This window comes from Protopterus annectens, chromosome 1.part1 (assembly GCF_019279795.1).
Source record: "Protopterus annectens isolate FY-2018-M chromosome 1.part1, PAN1.0, whole genome shotgun sequence".
NCBI classification, from domain to species: Eukaryota; Metazoa; Chordata; order Ceratodontiformes; family Protopteridae; genus Protopterus; species Protopterus annectens.
Genome location: NC_056726.1, coordinates 814875544 through 814897957, shown reverse-complemented (window position 1 = coordinate 814897957; position 22414 = coordinate 814875544). Strand labels below are relative to the sequence as shown.

Here is a 22414-nt window from a genome sequence, read left to right as displayed (position 1 = left end):
ATGTACCACATAACTGTGGTGTTCTGTCTATCAATAGTTGCCCTGGAAGAATCAGGTATTTCATGTCAGTGCATTCTGTACAGCTAACATTTCTTTCTGACTGATATGCAGGTACATTTGTTTTGGGCTCCATTTGCCTTGAATGCATTTTCCTGCCATGTGAGCCCGCCATGCATAGACTGATGCATCTGTTAGGGTTTGGACGGCTGGAGGTTGAGTGAAAGGGAGTCCTTGTTGTGGCAGCAGGCCTCTGCCCACCAAAGGAACTCTGTCCTTAGGCAAGGAATGATAGGAATCATTGTTTTCAGGTCTTGAGAATGTTGACACCAGAGACTAAGTACCACTGAAGTTTCCTCAAATGCAGTCTTGCATATGGAATTAGTAGAATGCAAGAGGCTATGAACCCTAGGGCTTGCAGTATTTTTCTTGCAGATAGCTGGATTTGGATGGCCAGAAGATCGAAGTAGTTTGTCAAATAAATCTGTTTTTCTATAGTGAGGAATGCCATCTGCAAAGTTGTGTTCAAGCTTGCTCCCAGGAATACAATCTTTTGGCTGGGTACCAGATGTGATTTATTTTTTGTTGATGGTGTACCCGAGTGAAGTTAGAAGTCTCTTTACAATTGTCAGGTGCTGAAGTAGCAATTCCTGACTGTCTGCCTGAATCAGGCAATCATTCAAGTATGGGTAAATTTGAATTCCTCTCTGCCTGCAATATGCAATGGCTGGAGCTAGGCATTTTGTAAAAACCCTGGGTGCAGTAGATAAACCAAAGGGAAGGGCAGGGAACTGATAGTGCATAGAGCCTGCGCTGAAACATAGATATTTCCTGCAAGATTCCCTTATGGGGATGTGCAGAAAAGCTTCTTTTAAGTCTAGGGTGGCTAGCCAGGAGTCCTTGGCTAGCATAGGAAGAAGCTTTTGGCGCATACAAATTTTGAATCTTGGAACCACCAGGAAGGTGTTGAGAATAGACAGAAAAAGGATAGGGTGCCAAGAGTTTTCTTTTCTGGATACCAAAAACAGTCTGGAGTAAAAACCTTGTCCCCTTTGCTCTGCTGGGACGGGTTGAATAGCCTCGATACTGAGAAGAGAAAGTACTTGCTTTTGGGCCTCTGCCCACTGGTTTGGGGGGAGGTCTAGCCATCCACTTGGGGTTGGCAGTGAGTGTAAGTAGAATCTGTATCCATGGGATACAATGTTCAAGACCCATCTGTCCAGAGTAATGTACTTCGTTTTTTGCGTGCAGGGCTAGTTTTCCTCCTAAGGGTGCAAGTACTTGGGGCAAGGCTTGGAAGGATGAAGGACAAGTCATTGTAAACTTTTTCCATGGGATGGTGGCTTCCTACTCCCTGTTTTTGAGGTGGGAGCACTCCATTGTTTAGATCTGAGCATACCCTGAGACTGTAGTCTTGGTAGTCTGCTGCCCCTGGGTTTGGACTGAGAAGGTCTGGGAGGGACTGGGAAAGACCAGTTTTTCAAGGCCAGTGCCTACTGAATCTAGGTGGCTGTACCTGTAGGAAATCTTTAACAGTTTGCATAGATTTAGCTTTTTCCTCCATCTTTTTGAGGACTTCTGCTCTAGTGCCAGACATTCTTGGTTTAATGGACCATCTAATAATTTGCTTTGACATGGTCTGGAAAGATTTGTTCCTTAAGCCAAGCATGCCTTTGAAGAACAGACCCAGTGACAGCAGCCTTGGAAGATGCTTCTAAAGCATCAAAAACCACATTGCAAAGTATGTTGTCCAACAGGGTTAGCAGAATACATTAGCTCTTGTAAATCTTTATGTTCTGCACAATCAGGAATCAATTACTTCCATAATACATTGCTGATACTTTAACATGTGAAACTGGCAATTTAAAGCCCCGATGGCAAGAGTAGCAGATGTGTATACCTTCTTACCCCATCTGTCTAAAACCCTAGAATCCCGTCTGAAGGGGTAGGGTTTTTGGCTGTAGTAGCCTTAATGCCTTTAGGTCCCTGGGAAATGGTCTCTGGATCCGCAGTAGGATTCTTAAATAGGAATTTGTGAGAGTCAGGTACTCTGTAGTACCGGTCAGGTTTCCTGGGAGCTGCTGGCAAAGTATCAGGGGTAAGACTGGATTCCATGAAGACATCTACAATTTCCAGAACAGGAGGACTAGCTAGAAGCCTGTGCTGAGGCAAGTTTAAAAATTCCCTGCGTCTCTTTTTGGACTGTGGGTAGTCCTGGCACTCCCAGCGGAAATGCTCTCTGAGGGTATTGCAGGGTTTCACCAAAAGAAAAATCCTCTGGTGGGGAAGCAGAGGGAATGGAATCCTCTGCATCAGAATCCTCATAGGAAGATAAAGGTATGCCCTGTAACCAGAAGGGTCAGAGACATCAGACTCGTGATCTGATGAATCAGAAGGAAAATCAGTTCTTGGTCTTTTTAGAGGGGGAAGGCTGGCTTCCCCTAATTAAAGTAATAAGCTCTTCAGCCATTCTAAGCATTTGTTTCTGTGGCATGGACGCCTAATGCGCTTTGGTAGTCTGTTTCCTAGGCGTAGTGCGAACTCTGGGCCGGAGAAATTCGATATTTTTGGTTTGAAACGAAGTAGTCGGCTTAATAGGATAATCAGAAGGCCTGAATACACCCTCAGAAGCCGGTGCCTGCACAGCGACTCTGGACTCAAAGGTAGAGACATCCGCAGGTTCCATAGTCAAAAAAGCATCTCGCGGCATACCAGACTCCGAATGGGTCTCAGAGGCCAGCGAATCTGTAGAAGCGGGTATCAGGGCCTGCGAAAGCACCTCACTGAGTACCAGCGGACTGGTGACTAGCATAACAGAAGCGTCGTTGTCTGATTTGGACCTATGCAGTCTGTCTTTATCCTTACGTTTTTTCGTAAGATCGGTAGTTGGATGGCTTATTGAAGCCATTTCAAAATTCAGAGAATGAGAGCGAAAGAATTTAGAGACAAAAATAGCCCGACAACGAATAGTTTGAGTGTTGAACAGGGCACAAACCCAACAGCGAGGGACGCTGTGGTCTGGACCCAAACAGGTGAGGCAGTAAGAATGAAAATCTCTGAGGTGTTTGCTTTCCACAGGCAAGATCATTATTAATTTTTCTGACATCGGTTAGAGCAAGAAAAAAGGATCCCCAATGGGGTACTTATCTTTTAGAAAACTTCAGGTTTGAAACTCGAAAAACGAAAATTTCAGGAGGCAGACTACCAGCACTTGCAAACTGCAAGGCTGATGTAATGGTGTCGGCTGCATGTTTTATACCCCTGATGACCTGATGTCATGGAAGAAGCGACAGCATCAGACGCTGAAATCCCAAGACTCTGGTATTCGGGACAACTGCGGGATACCTGCAGGCAGATAATCCAAGTGTGATGACTGCAACAGTGAAACATGAAGAACATCAGCTCTTTTCCTAAATGGGTTAACAACTCAGTGACAATACACCATTCACACCATGATCCAAATGCATGGACAATTATGTGCCTGCTCCATACATTCCTTACTTCTCACTGCTAGAAATCTGGACAAAACCTGACATTATGGGGGGAGACGGGTTCAAAAATAGGGGCAGATTTTAAATATTGCGCTTATAAACATGAAAACTTGCTAGAACGGGATTTGTGATAACATGCATTTCTTGAAGCATTTGAAGTCTGAAATTCAAATGTATGCAATTACTTAGTGACTTCAGTCCTCCGATCATCCCAGTGATTTGCCAGAAAACCACTACTTTTTATGAGGAACAAACCAAAAATATGAGGCAAAAATCTGGATATTCTACAAAATTTTGGACAGTTGAGAGGTATGATGCATCCAACAGTGCAAGACAATGAGGCAATGTTCACAAGCCTTACCAGTCAGCATCCACCAGACGGTACCCTAGGTAAAGCACATACAGAAGACTTCACACACATAAAAAAAATACCAGACATCAGTCACTTAACACCCCCCCCCCCCCAACACCAGTCAACTGTTGGACCACTAGCTGCACAACTGGATGCCTAAAGGCCTGTCTCAGCAGATCGGCCCCCAAAACTAAATTCAAGATTGTTTATCAACTTGGGTTTTTAACTCCTCCGAACAGGGATCGGGAAAAGGAAAATGCATCGCCTTGTTTACCATCTCTACTGGGTAGCTTATTTTACCCTAGAATGAACCAGTAACCTAAACCAAAAATGTATTTTTTTTAATTCATTTCATCAACCAAATATGGAGATCCACAACACATGCAGCCTCCTTAAGGAACTAACAGCATACAGATGTACTCAAATTTTTAATCAGCAAAAAAGAACAGTTGGGTCAGCATACCCACAATAATAGCAGATGTTCAAAACATCTGCAGGTGAATGCATGCTTACCTCACCTGACTTACAGGACTTTTGATATTATCAGACCATAACCCTAGTCTCCTCCCTAAGCACAGGGCATCTGGAAGATGCTAGGCAGGGAAGGGAAATTAGCCCATGCCATTGTTATACTGATGTACACAAGTGTGCCTGTACAGCCTACCACAAGGGATAATCCTAACCTGGCTGAAAGCAAAGTTTTCACCAAAAGTGTAAGACGAGATGCTAGGAGTAGGAAAGCACTTTCACATTCAAATCTCCTCACCTCATGATCACAAAGAAAACCAAGGAAGGACCCTATACTGATGCAGTCATCTTTGTATTTTAAAATCTGTTACGGACAGCAGGCTCACACAGCAGTATAATATTCATCATAACAGTCATTACTGCAGTACCATTCATAAAATAAAGGAAGATTGCTAAAATAGTGTGCACGCCTTTCTAAAAGAAACAAACCAGTCCAGGAAACTCCCACCTCGATGTAAAAGGTTCACGAAATGATTTTCACGAAGCACCAAGCAGTTTGTATGAAGAAGCTCACAATAAGGTATCACAAAGCACCACACAGTTTATTAACGCCACAAACTTCTTTAAACACGTTTTCATCAGACTCGACTTCATCAGATAATACTTTCAACCAACCATTACTCTCATTTAAATACACCTTATGAGGTTAATTGAATAAACACATTGAATTGATCTAATTAATGAACAAACAAACACTCAATCCTATACATGATGACAAATTAAAAACTATTATTGAAATACTGTTAAAATGTTAAACCACATTTTCTACTAATAAAATTATGTTAATATATAAAATACATGTGTTATATACACTCTGTGTATAAAATAAAATACTGTTAAAAAAGAATAAATGACAGTTTTTTCTTTCTTAATATACTCCTGCCTATATCCAATATGTGTTTCCTTCTACACTATTTTTAAAAGAATAAATGTATGTTTTAAATATACAATGATATGCTCTGATATACCAAGGTTGAATAAATAAATACACATTCCTACACTAAAAAAAGGTAAAAATTTGTAATTTCATATTATGTTTTCCCTGCCTTGATCTTTAAATAAGGTACAATAGAAATAAAATCATTTAATCCAGGAAATTTGTTGGAATTCAGTAAGATTTGCCAATGGGTCTTCCCTATGGGCCAGCCTAGCTTCCCATGGTCCACCCCTGACATCCCTGGAAACAGATTCCAAAACAAAAAATATGAACTTGGCCCCATAACATGCTGTGGTATGCCTGAATAATGCGTTTTTACTATTACATTTCTGAATTTCATACTGGTGTTCATAAATACGCCTTTTTAAATGTCGTTCCGTCTTGCCTACATAAAATGCCTGGCAAGACTGACAAATTGCCAGGTATATCACCCCCGTGGAGTTGCAATTATAAAATCTTTTTGACGTGATTTTTCTGTTCCTACTCTCCAAATGTATGTATTCTGTGTTTGCTATGTATTTACATTGAGGACACCTACCACATTTGAATGTCCCTTTCCTCTGACCATTGGAGAATACCTGATGAACTTCTTGTTCTAAAGTCCTCTTGATGTTAAAACCCTTCCTAAATATGGTTTTCACAGCTTTACCCTTGAGGTTGTTTAAATCTGTAAGGTCTTGGAAATTTTTCCATTCTCTTTCAATAATTTTGTGAATATACCCTGCATTGGCACTATATTCAGTAATAAAAGCTAAATTAAAATTATCAAAAGAAAAAGGAATAACTTCTCCATTGTTGTTGCTAGGTTCTGTATTCTCTTTACCCAAACATGAGAGGATGTGTACTCGAATAATGTATATATATATATATATATATATATATATATATATATATATATATATATATATACATACACACATCCTAGGTTTCAAAAAAGGGGTATTTTGAAAGGACAATTTGTGAGGGTATCTCGTATGACTTCCAATGACTTGCAGTTCAGTTTGGAATGTGATAAATTGTCTCATGTTTCAGGACAGAGGATACCCTATTGTTTTAATTAATGATGTAAGGAACGAGGTGCAAACGGCTAGACCCAGTAGATTTTACCCAATTTTGGGTAAAGAGAATACAGAACCTAGCAACAGCAATCTAGCAATGGTCAGAGGAAAGGGACATTCAAATGTGGTAGGTGTCCTCAATGTAAATACATAGCAAACACAGAATACATACATTTGGAGAGTAGGAACAGAAAAATCACGTCAAAAAGATTTTATAATTGCAACTCCACGGGGGTGATATACCTGGCAATTTGTCAGTCTTGCCAGGCATTTTATGTAGGCAAGACGGAACGACATTTAAAAAGGCGTATTTATGAATACCAGTATGAAATTCAGAAATGTAATAGTAAAAACGCATTATTCAGGCATACCACAGCATGTGATGGGGCCAAGTTCATATTTTTTGTTTTGGAATCTGTTTCCAGGGATGTCAGGGGTGGACCATGGGAAGCTAGGCTGGCCCATAGGGAGACCCATTGGCAAATCTTACTGAATTCCAACAAATTTCCTGGATTAAATGATTTTATTTCTATTGTACCTTATTTAAAAATCAAGGCAGGGAAAACATAATATGAAATTACAAATATTTACCTTTTTTTAGTGTAGGAATGTGTATTTATTCAGCCTTGGTATATCAGAGCATATCATTGTATATTTAAAACATACATTTATTCTTTTAAAAATAGTGTAGAAGGAAACACATATTGGGTATAGGCAGGAGTATATTAAGAAAGAAAAAACTGTCATTTATTCTTCTTTTTTAACAGTATTTTATTTTATACACAGAGTGTATATAACGCATGTATTTTATATATTAACAATTTTATTAGTAGAAAATGTGGTTTAACATTTTAACAGTATTTCAATAATAGTTTTTAATTTATGTGTCATGTATAGGATTGAGTGTTTATTTGTTCATTAATTAGATCAATTCAATGTGTTTATTATTCAATTAACCTCATAAGGTGTATTTAAATGAGAGTAATGGTTGGTTGAAAGTATTATCTGATGATGTCGAGTCTGATGAAAACGTGTTTAAAGAAGTTTGTGGCGTTAATAAACTGTGTGGTGCTTTGTGATACCTTATTGTGAGCTTCTTCATACAAACTGCTTGGTGCTTCGTGAAAATCATTTCGTGAACCTTTTACATCGAGGTGGGAGTTTCCTGGACTGGTTTGCTGCTTTTCATTTGAGTTTGTTTTATACAGCAGTGTTTACAGTTTGGCTTTCTAAAAGAAACCTGGTGGGAGAACATACATGATCTGCAATACTGCAATGACAACAACTTCCTTGCTCCTTGACGGAGTAAAAATTATACCTACAAAGTATGCATAAAGTTTAAGTGACGAATTCATTGATGCTTTAAACACAGACATCTGAAAACACAAAGCAGCTGCTGTCCTATAGGAATGAGTATCTGCTCCTGCAACTGCTTAGTTCCATAACGGTTACATCAGAAAAAAAATACGTACAGGAAGCTACCCCAACTGTTTAGCAACTTGAAAACAAGAGTTGCACAGTTCCAACAGCTCCTTCTGGAGAACTTTAGCATATATCCTCTCCAACTTCTGTTTTATTTATTAAGTAGGGATTCTTGAAACATTACCACATGAAAATGACAATTCAAAGCTCTCACGGCCAGAGTACCTGACATATAAACTTAATTGTCAAATCTGTCTAGGGTTTCCCTCTCATTAGGATTTTTTTTTTTTTTTTTATGTGCTGCTCTTATTTTCCTTGGGACCTGAGGGAACCGCCTCAGGGATCCACTAAGCAACTTAACAGAAATCTGTGTGTATCTGTGTGTATCCAGGACCCTGTAGGAACAATCAGGCTTCCTGGAGGAGGTGGTTGGGATTCAGGCTAAAAGGATCCTGAATGACATCTAAAACCTCTAACTGCAGGAACAGCCATAAGTCTGTGCTCAAGAAACCTTTGAAATTCTCCAAATTGAAAGTAAAATCCTTGTAGGTATTAGTCCAGGATGGTGGTGAGTGGCCATGGCCTATACCCAGTCTGAAGATTTTTTTCTTTAGAAAAGCGGAAAAAACTTTACTCCATCCCCATCAGTAGATCTAACATGGGTGTAAGAAGCTGGAATCTGCAAAACAACTCTATCACTCAATGCCCTAACAGTTTCATCCTATATGGATACAGAGGGGGGACCAATGGCATAGCGGACTCTGCAAGGGTCTCTGCAGAGGCCTTTGCTGCACCCTCAGTAATCACAGGTAACTGCAAATGTGCCTCTCCTCCTTTGAAAATAGCAAGCCTGGAAAGACTATCTGACGATATGCTGTTGTCTGGCACTCTATCATCACACAGGTCACCTTCATTTCGACGACAGTTCATTTCACCGACAACCAAGTCAGCAGGCCCAATTCACTGACACTTCATTTCACCGCCACCTCATTTCACCGACGCTCATTTCGTCGAAAATTATATATGGCCTATTCCCCACTGCAGAGTGGCCCTGGAGTTAGAATATACAGAAAGGGGGGGAAAGCCCCCCACATCATAAACATTTTACAGTATACAGCTGCATTCTTAAAAGTGCAATGAATAACTTTTACCAACAAACCATTATAGAATCCCAGTATGTGGGGGAACACGCCCTTACTATACATTCTAACTCCAGGGTCGCTCTACAGTAATAGGCCATATATCATTTTCAACAAAATGAGTGTCAGTGAATTGGGCCTGCTGAGTTGAGTGTCGGTGAAATGAACTGTTGACGAAATTAAGGTGATCCTTTCACATACATCTCTTCCCTTTGTTTGGGGGAGTTCTGATTTATCATAACCAGCAGGCACCATAAAGTATTGTTGTTTACACTTACCATAAATGTAGATGTTCGCGTATATTCACTGTTGCAGTCATCACCTGCGAGTTATCCCTGCTGTGGTAGCTCTCAGCTGGCCTGAATACCAGAGTCAATGTTTTTCTGCATCAGCTGCTGTCGCTTGCTGACTGATGTCAGGTAGTCAAGTGCTATAAAGCAAGGCAGCAGATGCCATTACATCAGTTTTACTTGCCCTAACCAGTCAGAAGTCAAAGTAAATATGGCAAAAGTCTTGGTGGCTAAAAGCCACAGTGAGAAGCTTATATCTCCCTAAAGAAAGAAGATATAAGGGGGAAGGAAGGGGGAAGTCAGGACTGCAACAGTGAATACACTCTAACATCTACATTTATGGTAAGTGTACACAGCTGTACTATGTTCTTCATGTTTCACTGTTGCAGTCATCACCTGTGGGATGATTCCCAAGGCTGAGGAGAGGGGTGGTAGGATTAGTAAGAGACCTAGGCATGAGTCAGCATGCCCTGCAGAACTGCAGAGACAAACCCTGTCTTAGCCTTAGAAAAAAAGAGGTAGGTGGTACTGCTTGGTAAAGGTATTGACAGACGTCCAGGTGGCAGCTTCCAGGATATCCCTGGTGGGAACTTCTCTGAGGAATGCCATGGACGTTGAGGCTGCCCTAGTGGAATGGGTTTGAATAGACTTGGGGGGGGGGGGGTTCAATGTAATCTTTAGCAGAATGGATACAGTGCGATATCCATTTGGAAATGGTTTGCTTGGAAATGGGCTTCCCCTCTGCCCCTGGGGCAAAGCTGACAAGTAGTTGGTCTGTTTTCCTGAAGGGTTTAGTACGGTCCAGATAGTATCTGAGCGGTCTGTGCATGTTTAGTGAGTGCAAAATTCTTTCCCCCTCGTTTCGAGGGTTAGGAAAGAAGGTGGGCAGAAGATTTATGGCCTGGTTCACACTCGCATTAGATACAACCTTGGGCATAAAGGAAGGATTAGTCCTCAGGGAGACCCTGTCTGCATTGAAAATGATGAAGGGTTCAATGACTATTACAGCCTGAAGTTCTGAAACCCTTCAGGCTGAGGTGATAGCTGGAAGAAAGGCAGTCTTCCAGAAGAGGTATCTTAGTTCTGCTGAAGCAGCAGGTTCGAAGGGTGGTAAGGTTAGTTTTTCCAAAACATAACTCTGGTCCCAGGCTGGCATGGGTGGCCTTCTGGGAGATATGATACTAGAAGCCCCTCTAAGGAATTGTTTAATCAAAGGATGGGAGAACAGGGACTGATATGTATCAAAATGAGCCGAAATGCTGAGGTGTGGATTTTAATAGAAGAAAAGGAGAAGCCACTATTAAGTAGCTCCGTTAGGTAGTCCAGGATAAGAGGGATGGAAGGTTGTGAGGTAATGCCCCCTCTGGACTGGCTCAAGGAGCAGAATCTTTTCCATTTTCCTGCTTAAAATTTTCTGGTGCTGGGCCTTCTGGCCTCTGTGATAATGTCTTGGACCTGTTTGCTTAACAGGGGCTCCTTGTTTGCCTTTAGAGTACAAGCCATGCTGATAGTTTGAGAGTCTGCAAGTCTGGGTGCAGCATCCCCCTCCCCCCACCTGAGTCACGAGGTCCGAGATCAGGGGAAGCTGCCTGGGAGGCTATAATGTAAGGCTGTGCATTAGGGGGTACCAATGTGGTCTGGGCCAGTCTGGAGCAATGAGGATGACCTTTGGTCTCTCCTCCCTTATTTTGATCAGTACCTTGGGAATAAGAGGCAGAGGAGGGAATGCGTACACAAAGAGGGTGTTCCAGAGGAAGGTCAAGGCATCCACCTTCCATGCTAGGTGATGATACTCCCTGGTACAGAATTCTTTCAGCTGATGGTTGAGATGCGAAGCAAAGAGATCCACCTCCGGAGTCCCACACTCCTGAGTGATTTGTAGAAAGATTTTTCTGTGGAGCTGCCATTCCTGGGGGTCCAGTAAGTTTCTGCTTAAGTAGTCTGGCAGGGTGTTATTAATCTCTGGTAGGTATTTGACTATTAGGTGTAATCCCATGAAAGAGGCAGTCAGCCAGAAATTTATGGCTAGGCTGCACAGAGGGCAAGATTGGGTCCCTCCCTGTTTCTTGATGTACCACACATTACTGTGGTGTTCTGTTTTGATTAGGAGAACCCCTGGCTCGAGATGGGGTTTGAAGGTGTCAGAGCCTTTTGTACTGCCATAATTTCCTTTTGGTTGATGTGTAATGGAAGGTGCTGGGCATCCCAAAGACCATGGGTGCACCTGCCTTCTAGGTGAGCGTCCCAAGCAATGTCTGAGGAATTGGTGGTAATGGTCTGGCCGGTTGGGCAGAGGGTGAAGGAAAGACTCTTGTTCTTGGCAGAGGCCCCTGCCCACCAGAGAAACTTGGCCCTTATACAGGGGGATCAGAGGGAGAGAGGTCTCTAGAGGTTGAGAGTGCTGACACCAAAGGTTCTTTAGATACGACTGAAGTTTTCTCATGTGAAGCCTGGCCAGAGGAATTAGAAAGACGCCAAATGCCATGTACCCAGAGGCATGCAGGAACTTCATCACAGTGAGGTGACTTCTGGAAGCCAGCTGGGTAAAGTAGAGAGGCAGGAAGCTCTGCTTTTCTGGGATAAGAAGGCCATTTGGGAAGCTGTGTCCAACAGTGCTCCCCAAGAAAATGATCTTCCTGGAGGGTGTTTGCTTTGATTTCTTCTCATTGATGGTGTACCCTAAGGAGGTTAAGAGGGTTTTGACAAATAGGAGGTCCTTGAGTATCTTTTCTTGCACTCTGCCTGAATGAGGCAGTCATCCAGATAAGGGTATATCTGTATATTTTTCTGTCTGCAAAAGGATACGGCCAGGGCTAAGCATTTGGTGAATACCCTGAGAGCAGTAGATAAGACAAAGGGCAGCGGAGAGAACTGAAAGTGTAGTGAGCCTGCTCTGTAGCAAAAGAATTTCCTGCAGGATTCCCTTATGGGGATGTGGAGGTAGGCATCTTTTAGATCTGGGGTAACTAACCAGGCATTTTTGTCAGCATAGGCAGCAGCTGCTGCAAAGTTAGCATTTTGAACTTTGAGACCACCAGGGAGATGTTCAGAATGGATAGATCCAGGATGGAGTGCCAAGTGCCCTCTTTTCTAGGAACAAGGAATAGTCGGAAATAAAAGCCTTTGTCTGTCTGATCTTGGGGGACAAGTTCTACTGCTCCTTGGGATACGACAGTTTGAACTTGTTTCAGTGCCTCTGCTCACTGATTTGGAGGCAAATCTGGGTACCCTTTTGGAATTGAGAGTTTGTTGAAGAATTTGTATCCCTGAAAAATTATCTTTAAGACCCATTGGTCCTTTGTTACAGCCAGCCAATTTTCTTTGTAGACCGAGAGCCTTCCTCCTAGAGTTTGAGTGAAAAGAGAGCCGAGGGGGGAGAGGGAGTTATTGCAAATTTTTGCCATAGCTGGATGGCTTAGAATTCCCTGCCTTTGGAACAGAAGTGGTCCACTGTTTGGTTGTCTGCTGTCCCTGGGATAGGAGCCTGCGTGGTCTGTCACTGTGGGACCTATCTTGACCTTGTCTACTAGGTACAGGAAAGGACCAGTGTTTAGAGAGAAAATTCCTGCTGAACCCAAGAGGTTGTACCGGAAAATAATCTTTTACTGTTTGCATGGATTTTGCTTGGTATTCCATCTTTTTAAGCACCTCTTCTGCTTTTACTCCAAACAAGCAGCCCTTATCCAAGGCTGCATCCATTAATTTAGATTTGACATGATCAGGGACAGGTTTGTTCCTTTAACCATGCATGTCTCCTAATCACAGATCATGACACTGCTGCCCCTGCTTGAGGCTTCTAGGGTGTCATATCCACAGTGTAACGAGGGTATGGCCACTTGACAAGTAGAGTGCAGTAAATCTAACTTTTTCAAATTGGCACCATCAAGAAAGGTAGAAATCTTTTGTATTAATAGTTCCAAAGTGTGTTGTTGATATTTTAACATGTGGAACTGACAGCTGAGTATAGCCAAGGTTGCAGAGGTGTATACTTTTCTAACCCCATCTGTCCAGTGCTCTGGAATCCTTGTCAGAAGGAACAGGATTCTCTGCAAAACTAGCTCCTTTTAGTCCCTGTGTAATGACCTCTGCATCTGCAGCAAGGCTTCTGTACAGGTATTTCTGAGAATCCGGTAATTAACACCTGTCAGGTTTACTGGGAGCAGGTGGGAGGGCATAAGGAGCTAAGCTGGATTCATGGAAGACAACATCCACAACCTCTAAGATGGGGGGGGGGGTGGCCAAGGGTCTGTGCTGGGGCAGGTATAGAAACTCAAGTCTTTTCTTAGACTGAGGGAAGTCCTGGGATTCCCAGTGGAAATGTTCCCTGAGGGTGTGAAGGGTTTCCTCAAAGGAAAGATCTTCTGGTGGGGAGGCAGAAGGAATGGATTCCTCTGCATCTGATTCTTCATAAGCAGTCAGAGGTGGTTGTTACTCTTCAAAATCTGAATAATCAAGACTCATCAGAATCCTGTTCTGTCAGTATTTCAGAAGAAAAGTCTCTTCCTTTTAGAAGTTATGGCCTGACTACCCCCGATAAGGCAGAAGAGATCCTCCATCATTTTAAGCTTTTGAGCTAGGGGTGGTGAGGCAGGAGTACAATGCTGGCCAAGGTAGACTTTCTAGGAGTGGCCTTGCTTCTAGGCCTAAGAGAATCCATCGGTTGGAGAGAAAAGTACAGTTTTGTACCTACCATAAATGTAGATGTTCGAGGATCCACATTGCTGCAGTCCTAACTATTGGGTAGTCCGCTGTCCAGTCGGCCCGAATACCAGAGTATATGGCTGACGTCGGTCAGGGCGCATTAGACTGACGTCAGTACGTCAGGGTACTAATGCGCATGACCGACGTCATATCCTCAGTCTTTTCTTGCCCCAGATGTCAGAAGACCCTAAAAAGACAAGGCCCAATATACCTGCACCAAAAATATGTACAATATATACAAAAATATATACAAAAATATCAGCATATAACCTCACCTACACAACCACCCCTAAACACAGAGGGAAGGAGGGAGGTAAATTGGACTGCAGCAATGTGGATCCTCGAACATCTACATTTATGGTAGGTACAAAACTGTACTATGTTCTTCATTCCACATTGCTGCAGTCCTAACTATTGGGTAGAATCCCAAAGCAGAGGTAAGGGAGGCTGGCAAATCATAAAGAAGCAGGAGCTGACAACATGCCTTGCAAAATAGCTGTGGCAAAACCAGCCCTAGACTTACAGTAGAGAGGAAGGTGATAATGCTTAGAGAAAGTATGCACTGAACTCCAAGTAGCTGCCTCCAAAATATCCTTAGTTGCCACCCCCTTAGAAATGCTGTTGAAGTGGCAGTAGCCCTAGTGGAATGAGGCCTAATCCCAGCTGGAATCTCCTTGCCATGATGGGAATAACAAAATGCAATGCAAAACCCAATCCACCTAGAAATAGTTTGTTTTGACACAGGCTTGCCCTGAACTCAAAGCAAAAGAAACAAACAACTGCTGAGACTGCCTAAAATCCTTAGTCCTGCTTAAATAATAACGCAATTGCCTGTGTACATCTAAAGTGTGCAAAATCTTTTCCCCTTTATTTAGGGGTCTGCATAAAAAGTAGGCAAATGAATAGTTTGGTTTAAAGCCACACTAGAAACCACCTTAGGCATAAAGGAAGGATTAGTACGTAAGAATACCCTATCCTTATGGAAAATCAAAAGGGCTCTACTGCCATAAGGGCCTGCAACTCAGACACCCTTCTTGCAGAAGTAATAGCCAACAGAAAAGCAGTCTTCCATGACAAGTATTTCAATTCAGCAGTAGCCGCAGGCTCAAAAGGTTGTAGAGTAAGTTTTTCCAACACAAAATTGAGATCCCAAGCAGGAGTAGGAGCTCTACGTGGGGTCTTATATTCTTTGCCCCTCTAAGAAACTGCTTGAACAAAGGATGCGAAAACAATGGTGGGTCACAATCATAGTGAGCTGAAATTGCTGCAGCATGAATCTTAATGGAAGAGAAGGGCAAACCTTTGTCCAATAACTCAGTAAGATATTGAAGAGCCACACTCAAATTAGGCTCAGAAATCTCCAAATTCTTTGCTGTACTCCAAAATAAAAACCTCTTCCATTTTTCTGCGTACACTTTCCTTGTACTAGGTCTTCTAGCTTCCATAATCACATTTAAAACCTGTTGAGGAAGTTGAGACCTGCTGTGTTTCAACACAGAATATGCCAGGCTGTTAGATGAAGAGAGTGAAGCTTGACATTGAGCAGATGACCGTCCTTCTGAGATAACAGATGTGGAATCAAAGGTAAAGGCCATGGAGGCTTCCTTACCAGACTCCTTAGTAGTGGGTACCAGTGTTGCCGAGGCCAATCTGGAGCTATTAAAATCATCCTTGGCTTGTCTTGTCTGACCTTTAAGAGCACCTTTGGAAGAAGAGGCAGAGGTGGAAAGGCATACACATGAAGATTTTTCCAACTGAAAGAAAGAGCATCCACTTTCCAAGCTGTGTGATGAAACCCCTTTGTGCAAAACTTTGGCAGCTGGTGGTTTAGTGGAGAAGCGAACAGATCTATGTCTGGAGTTCCCCATGACACTGTCAATTTCTGAAATACATGAAGATCCAGTTTCCACTCGTGGGGATCCATGATTTGTCTGCTTAACACATCTGCTAAGGAGTTCTGTGCTCCGGCAGAAACCTTGCCTGAAGAGTTAGTTGCAAGCTGAGCAGTCTCCCATAAAATCATTGCTTGCCTGCAGAGAGGATAAGAATGTGTTCCCCTTGTTTGTTGATGTACCACATGACAGTTGTGTTGTCTGTTAGAATCAACACCTGCCCTGGAAGAAGTAACTCCTTGAAAGCCATTAATGCAAACTGGACTGCTAACATCTCCTTCATGTTGATATGTAGATGCTGTAGTCTGGCAGGCCACTTGTCTTGTATCCACTTTCCATTTAGATGAGCTCCCAAAGCAATGTCCGAGGCATCTGTCGTTAAAATCTGACTCGCCTCTGGCCGGGTCACAGAGAGTCCCTTGTTTAGGTGACATTCCTGAGCCCACCACAAAAATTCTTTTGAAGGCAAGGTATTATTTGAATGACAGTGTCCAAATCCTGGCAGTGCTGTGTCCATACATTTTTGAGATACCATTGCAGCTTCCTCATATGCAGTTTGGCATTGGGAAGCACCAGAATACAAGATGCCATGAACCCTAATGCTTGAAGGACTGTCCTTGCAGTCAGCACGGACTGATGAGATAGTTGATGGAAGTAAAGGGATAGACTCTTTTGTTTGTCCGGGGTTAAAAGGCCATCTGGGCTGCTGTATTCAGTCTCACACCCAGAAAGCACATGTCTTGAGAGGGTACTAGACTGGACTTTATTTCGTTCACAGAATACCCTAGGCATCTTAGCACTGCTATAACATATTCCAGATGCTGTAGAAGGTCTTCCTTTTCTTGAGCCAGAATCAGGCAGTCGTCCAAGTAAGGATAGATTTGAATTCCTTTTAGCCTGAAGTAAGCTATCACTGGAGCCAGAACCTTTGTGAATACTCTGGGCGCAGTAGATAAGCTAAAGGGCAATGCAGAGAACTGATAATGAGAATTTCCAGCTCGAAAACGCAGATACTTCCTGCAACTTAGTCTTATAGGCACATGAAGGTAAGCTTCCTTGAGATCTAAAGTTACCATCCAGTGATCTTTGCCCAGCAGAGGTAAAAGCTGTTGTAACGTCAACATCTTGAACTTGGGAATGTCCAGATAAGTGTTGAGGATAGATAAATCCAAAATTGGTCTCCACGTGTTCCCCTTCTTTGGTACTAGGAACAGGCGAGAATAAAATCCTAGGCCCCTTTCTGATACAGGGACTGGCTGAATGGCCCCTATTTGGAGTAACAGAGAAATTTGCTTGTGAGCCTCTTTCCTTTGTGGAGGAGGAACGTCTGGCATGCCTTTGAAAGGGGGCAATGTATGGAAATAAAACCTGTAACCGTGGTGAATGATATCCAACACCCATCTGTCTTGAGTAATTAAAACCCAATTTTCTTTGAAAAGAGACAGTCTTCCTCCCAAAGGAGCTGCCAGACGAGAATCTACTGGCAGCTGGAAAGGCAGGTCATTGGGTCTGTTTATGAAAGGACTGACCCCTGCCCTCACCAGAAGTCTGAGCAGGTGAACTCCCTGTTCTAGGCCTAAAAGAACCTTGAGCTCTGCCCCTACCACGTCTAGACCTACCCCTAGACTGGGAATTATAAGCAGGATATGTCCATCCCTTAGTAGGCCAATTTCTACTAAACTTCGGTGGCTGCACCTGCAAAAAATCTTTAACAGTTTGCATAGACTTAGCTTTGTCCTCCATTTTCTTTAAAACTGCTTCCACAGGCGAACCAAACAACACATCAGACTGTAAAGGAGCATCCAAAATCCTTGTCTTAACATGCTCAGCTAAATTCTGATCCCTCAACCAGGCATGCCTGCGAAGAACAGAACTAGTGGCAGCCACCCTCGAGGAGGCCTGTACAGCATCAAAACCACATTGCAAAGAATGCTTACCCACTTGTTCAGACACATGAACAAAATCCAGCAACTCTTTACACTCAATACCTTCCGCCAAAGCATCCACCTTAGATTTCAGTTGTGAAAGGAGATAATTTTGATATTTTAGCATGTGAAACTGACAATTCAACGCCCTCATGGCTAAAGAGGAAGAAGTATACACTTTCTTTCCCCATCTATCCAAAGCCCTTGCCTCTTTATCAGTGGGAGCAGGGTTTTTAACCACAGAGGCCTTAACACCTTTAGGTCCCTGAGAAACAGTTTCCGGGTCTGCCCTAGGACTCTTAAAAAGATACTTATGAGCTTCAGGCACCCTATAGTACCTATCAGGTTTAACAGGAGCAGGAGGCAAAGAATCAGGGTTCAGGGAAGCCTCTGCAAAAACATCTTCCACCACATTCAACACAGGAGGTATAGCTAAGGGCCTATGCTGGGGTAAAACAAGAATTCCCTAAGCCTTTTCCTGGAATCAGAGTAATCCTGGCCTTCCCATTTAAAGTGCTCCCTCATGGAATGCAGAGTCTCTGAAAATGAGAAATCCTCAGGAGGAGAAGCTGTAGGAGTGGAATCATCCACATCAGAATCAGAATAAGGAGGATACTCCTGCAAATCTTCCAGAAGACTCAGAAGCCTCTGAACACTGTTCAAAACTATCAAACTCAGGTTCCACCCTAGGCCTCTTATCAGGAGGGGCATAGAACCTCTAATCATAGTAATCAAATCTTCTGCCATTTTAAGCATATGTTTCTTAGGCACAGAACCTGAAGTGCTAGGAGAAGCCCCCACTGAAGCTAAACTTGGCCTACCTCTCAAAGAAGTTTTGGAAACAGAAGGAGAGGCTCTAACTACCTTGGGAAGAGAGGGAAGAACAGTTACCTGAGAAGCCCCCTCAGCCTGGCCTACCTCCTGAGAAGGCACATCCTGTAACAGTAAAGTCTCTGCCTGAGACTCCAAAGAAACTCCTGGCAAAACCTCTGGCTCCACTGAGCCTTCTAAAGAACCGACGTCCGGGACTGCCGGTTCATCAACCCTAGGCTTCTCTGTTTTGTCCTTGCGCTTCTTGGACTAAGCTTGGCCCGGAGCATCCGACGGCATTTTATAATTGCAACGCTTCCCAAACACTAACCTGGCACAGTCTAACCTTCTCTTAATAGTGCGTTTGTTAAACCTAGCACAAGAGCGGCATCCAACAACGTCGTGCTCAGGCCCTAAACAAGGTATACACAAGGTATGGTAATCCCTATGAGGTATCTGTTTCCCACAAGAAATACAGTTATTCACTTTTTCTGACATCCGGTTAAATACTGAGGCAAGAAAAAACCAAAATGTTCCCCAACGGGGTACTTAGCCAACTCTGATTCGGTCTGAAACTCCGTCTTCAGAAAATTTCAGAACGCCAACCTGCACTCGCAAAACTGCTTCTGCATCGGACCATGCGACAAAAAAGACTGAGGATATGACGTCGGTCATGCGCATTAGTACCCTGACGTACTGACGTCAGTCTAATGCGCCCTGACCGACGTCAGCCATATACTCTGGTATTCGGGCCGACTGGACAGCGGACTACCCAATAGTTAGGACTGCAGCAATGTGGAATGAAGAACATCAGTAGTTTGATTGAGAAGACATTCTATTTTGTCTAGATTTGGTAGTGCGGAAACCTCCTCAGAAGCCGGTGCCTGTGTCGGGGCTCCAGACCAAACTGAGACAGAGACAATCAAAGGCTCGGAAGACTAAGATCATCTTTGCAGCATACTGGACTCGAAAGGGTCTCGGGTAGAGGCCTGTGAAGGTATCGGACTGGGCATCAGAGGCTGCAAAGGCACCCCACTAAATTCCGGAGAACTGATGACCTGCTTAGCGGTAGAGTCGTCGGAAGGCTTAGCCTTGTGTGGTCTTGTCTTTATCTTTACGTTTTTTGGAATATCTACAGATTGTTGGCTGATGGACAACATTTCAGAATGCAAAGACGGAAGGCGAAAATACCTGACTACAATAAGAGCTCTATGACAATTGGTTCTCATGTTAAAGAGGGCACAGAATCAGCAATGGGGACCGTCGTGGTCTGGGCCTAAACAAGTAACACAGTATGAATGGAAATCTCGGTGTGGGCTTTGCTTTCCACAGAGGAGACAATTGTTAACTTTTAAGGACATCTGTTAGTGCAAGAAAAAAGGATCCCCAACAGGATACTTAGCTTTAGACGTTTTCAGCTGTAATTCAAGCTCTGGTAGTGATCGACCAGCACACTTGTGAACTGCTTCTGCTACAGGATCCACAGCAAGAAAGAATGAGGTAATGGCATCTGTTGCCTTGCTTTATAGCACTGACGACCTGACGCAAGTCAGCAATCAACAACAGCCGACGCAGGAAAACACTGACTCTGGTATTCAGCTGGATGAGGGCTACCACAGCAGGGATAACCCACAGGTGATGCTACAACAGTGAAACACGAAGATCATCATACAAGGGGCACCAATACCTTCTCTAAAAATTTCTCTAGTGACTCACCCTAATCTTAATGGTCCTAGAATTGAAATAAGGTGACTGTGGTCACTAGTCATGTCATGCTCTAGACCCAGGTAGAAAAAGCAGAGTAGAAATCCTGATGAGGAATCTTTTTCCAGCATTCTAGGCAGACATTAGTCTTAACCATGGATATCCAACAATAAAATACAGTAGACTTATACAAAATGAATTCTCCTCATGGGGTACTTGGATTTAGGAGATTTATCTCTAGCTTTGGACTGACAAACTAGACAAAAGCTTTTTCAGGCTTCAATGCAAGACTGAACTGTAGAAATGGCACCCAATGACATATATATCATGTTCTGACACTGGTGGAGATAGAATCCGTCGAGCCTTGGGGATGGGGATGGGGAAAAACTCTGGTAATCGGGCAAGGTGAGAGGTTCCAAAGGAGGGAATCCCAAAATGTTACTACTGCAACAGAGAATGCATGATGAACATCTTGTCAGATGACATACAATGCTAGACACAAAGCAGAAGACTAGCATTACAACAAGCACTGCAAAGCACAAAAGTTCCAGACACCAATTTAAATTTTGTAAACAGGTTAGATAGAAAAGTTCACCAAGATGTGAACAGTGACCAATCTCTCATTATTTCTACCAAACAGTAATACAATATCTCAAAATGTAGATCTACATCAAGTACAAGAATGTACAAAACCCCTTTCCACCTATGCTTTTTGTGATAATGTACCTCGGCACTGTATTATCATGTAAGCATAACTTGGCCGAAAATAAAGTCGATGAAGCCACTAACATTAAAAGTAACAAATATACAATGTTTTATCTATTTCACGAAAAGAGGCTCAATAAAGACTCAATAGTGAGCAGAAGCTAAACTTTATAAAAGTGTAGAAAGAGTCTTCCCAGAAAAACATTCCTGTCATTTCCTTCACCAGTAGACCATGAGTACAGATGCAGGCATTAAAAAAATGCAATATTCGTCTTGAACATAAGAGGGTGGAAGACAAAAAAAGAAATGAAAACTATACAGAATCAACTATTTCCACAAGATAAATGAAAAATACTGGTGTTGAATCAAAACTGGGAAGTCAACCCTTCCAAACTTGGAAAAATGGAGGGCTTGTACCTCTAAATTAAGAAGCACATATTTCCTTAAAACTCATAAGTAAAAAATAAAAAAAATACAAAAAAGGCTCTCAAAGCACATGCTCCTTAGGTGACAGAAGAGTTTTTCTCCCCTTCCCTGAAATAAAACTGAGAACAAGTACCAGGGTTATGGTAATTTACTTAACTCAGATAGTTAAACATACCAGTGTAAAGCTTTTTGGAGAGGCAGCCCAGCGCTTAATGTTTGTCAAATTCCATTCCTGGATCACTTCCTTTGTCTTCTCATCCACCCTCATGACACACTCTTTCGTAATACCCAGCAAACGTGGGACAAGTTTATTCTTCCCTTTCATTTTTTCCTAAAATTCAAAAAGCAAGAAAAATCAGGAAACTGTTTTAAAAGGTCTTTAAAGTTACAAGTTCAAAATTGGCTTTAACACCCTGAAAACAGTACATGTGCTTTCTCAAGAGCATTCCTATTACATTCCTACTCCACATCTCATTTGTTCAACAAACTATCAACTCCATTCTTAGAAAAAAAAAAAAAAAGATGCAATACATACATAAAAGCAGCATGCCCAAGTAAGCACATTAGTGCTATTAAGTTTGCAGATAAATTGTTAACCAATTTTGAAAGGACACACACAGCTAACATCACTGAAAGTCAACTCTAATATGGATCCTACAAGGGGAGGTCAAGCCTTAGCCTCAAGACTTTGAATAGTTGGAAAACAACTGCAATCAGCGAGTCCCAAATCAACCACAAAAAGCTCTACTAATGGACCTGATACCCCAAAAATATACACAAATACTAAAAAAATTAAAAATTCTGCTGCTCAAGCAGTGAGTAAAAAGCAACATGATTAAACTTAAGTCACTTCAGACATTGATCCCATAGCTTCTCCACTTTTTGATGACTGTCTTCACTGTGTTCCATGGTATATCCAATGCTGTGAAAAAAATTTTGTACCCTTCTCCTGATAACTTTCAACAAGGAGATCCCTTTGCGCTGTAAGCTCTTTGTGAACCATGGCTTTTGGTGTAGCAGGCAGCAAAAAAAAAAAT

The 22414-nt window shown here is 42.5% G+C and overlaps 1 protein-coding gene across 1 annotated transcript in view; it reads right to left on the bottom strand.

Annotated features, from left to right (window-relative positions):
• TLN1 (talin 1) overlaps positions 1-22414 on the bottom strand; it is a 3443760-nt gene that overhangs the window by 2145262 nt on the left and 1276084 nt on the right. Inside the window, exon 12 of the mRNA XM_044078439.1 lies at positions 21553-21708. Coding sequence (XP_043934374.1) covers positions 21553-21708 — 156 coding nt within the window. The remainder of the gene's footprint in view (positions 1-21552; positions 21709-22414) is intronic.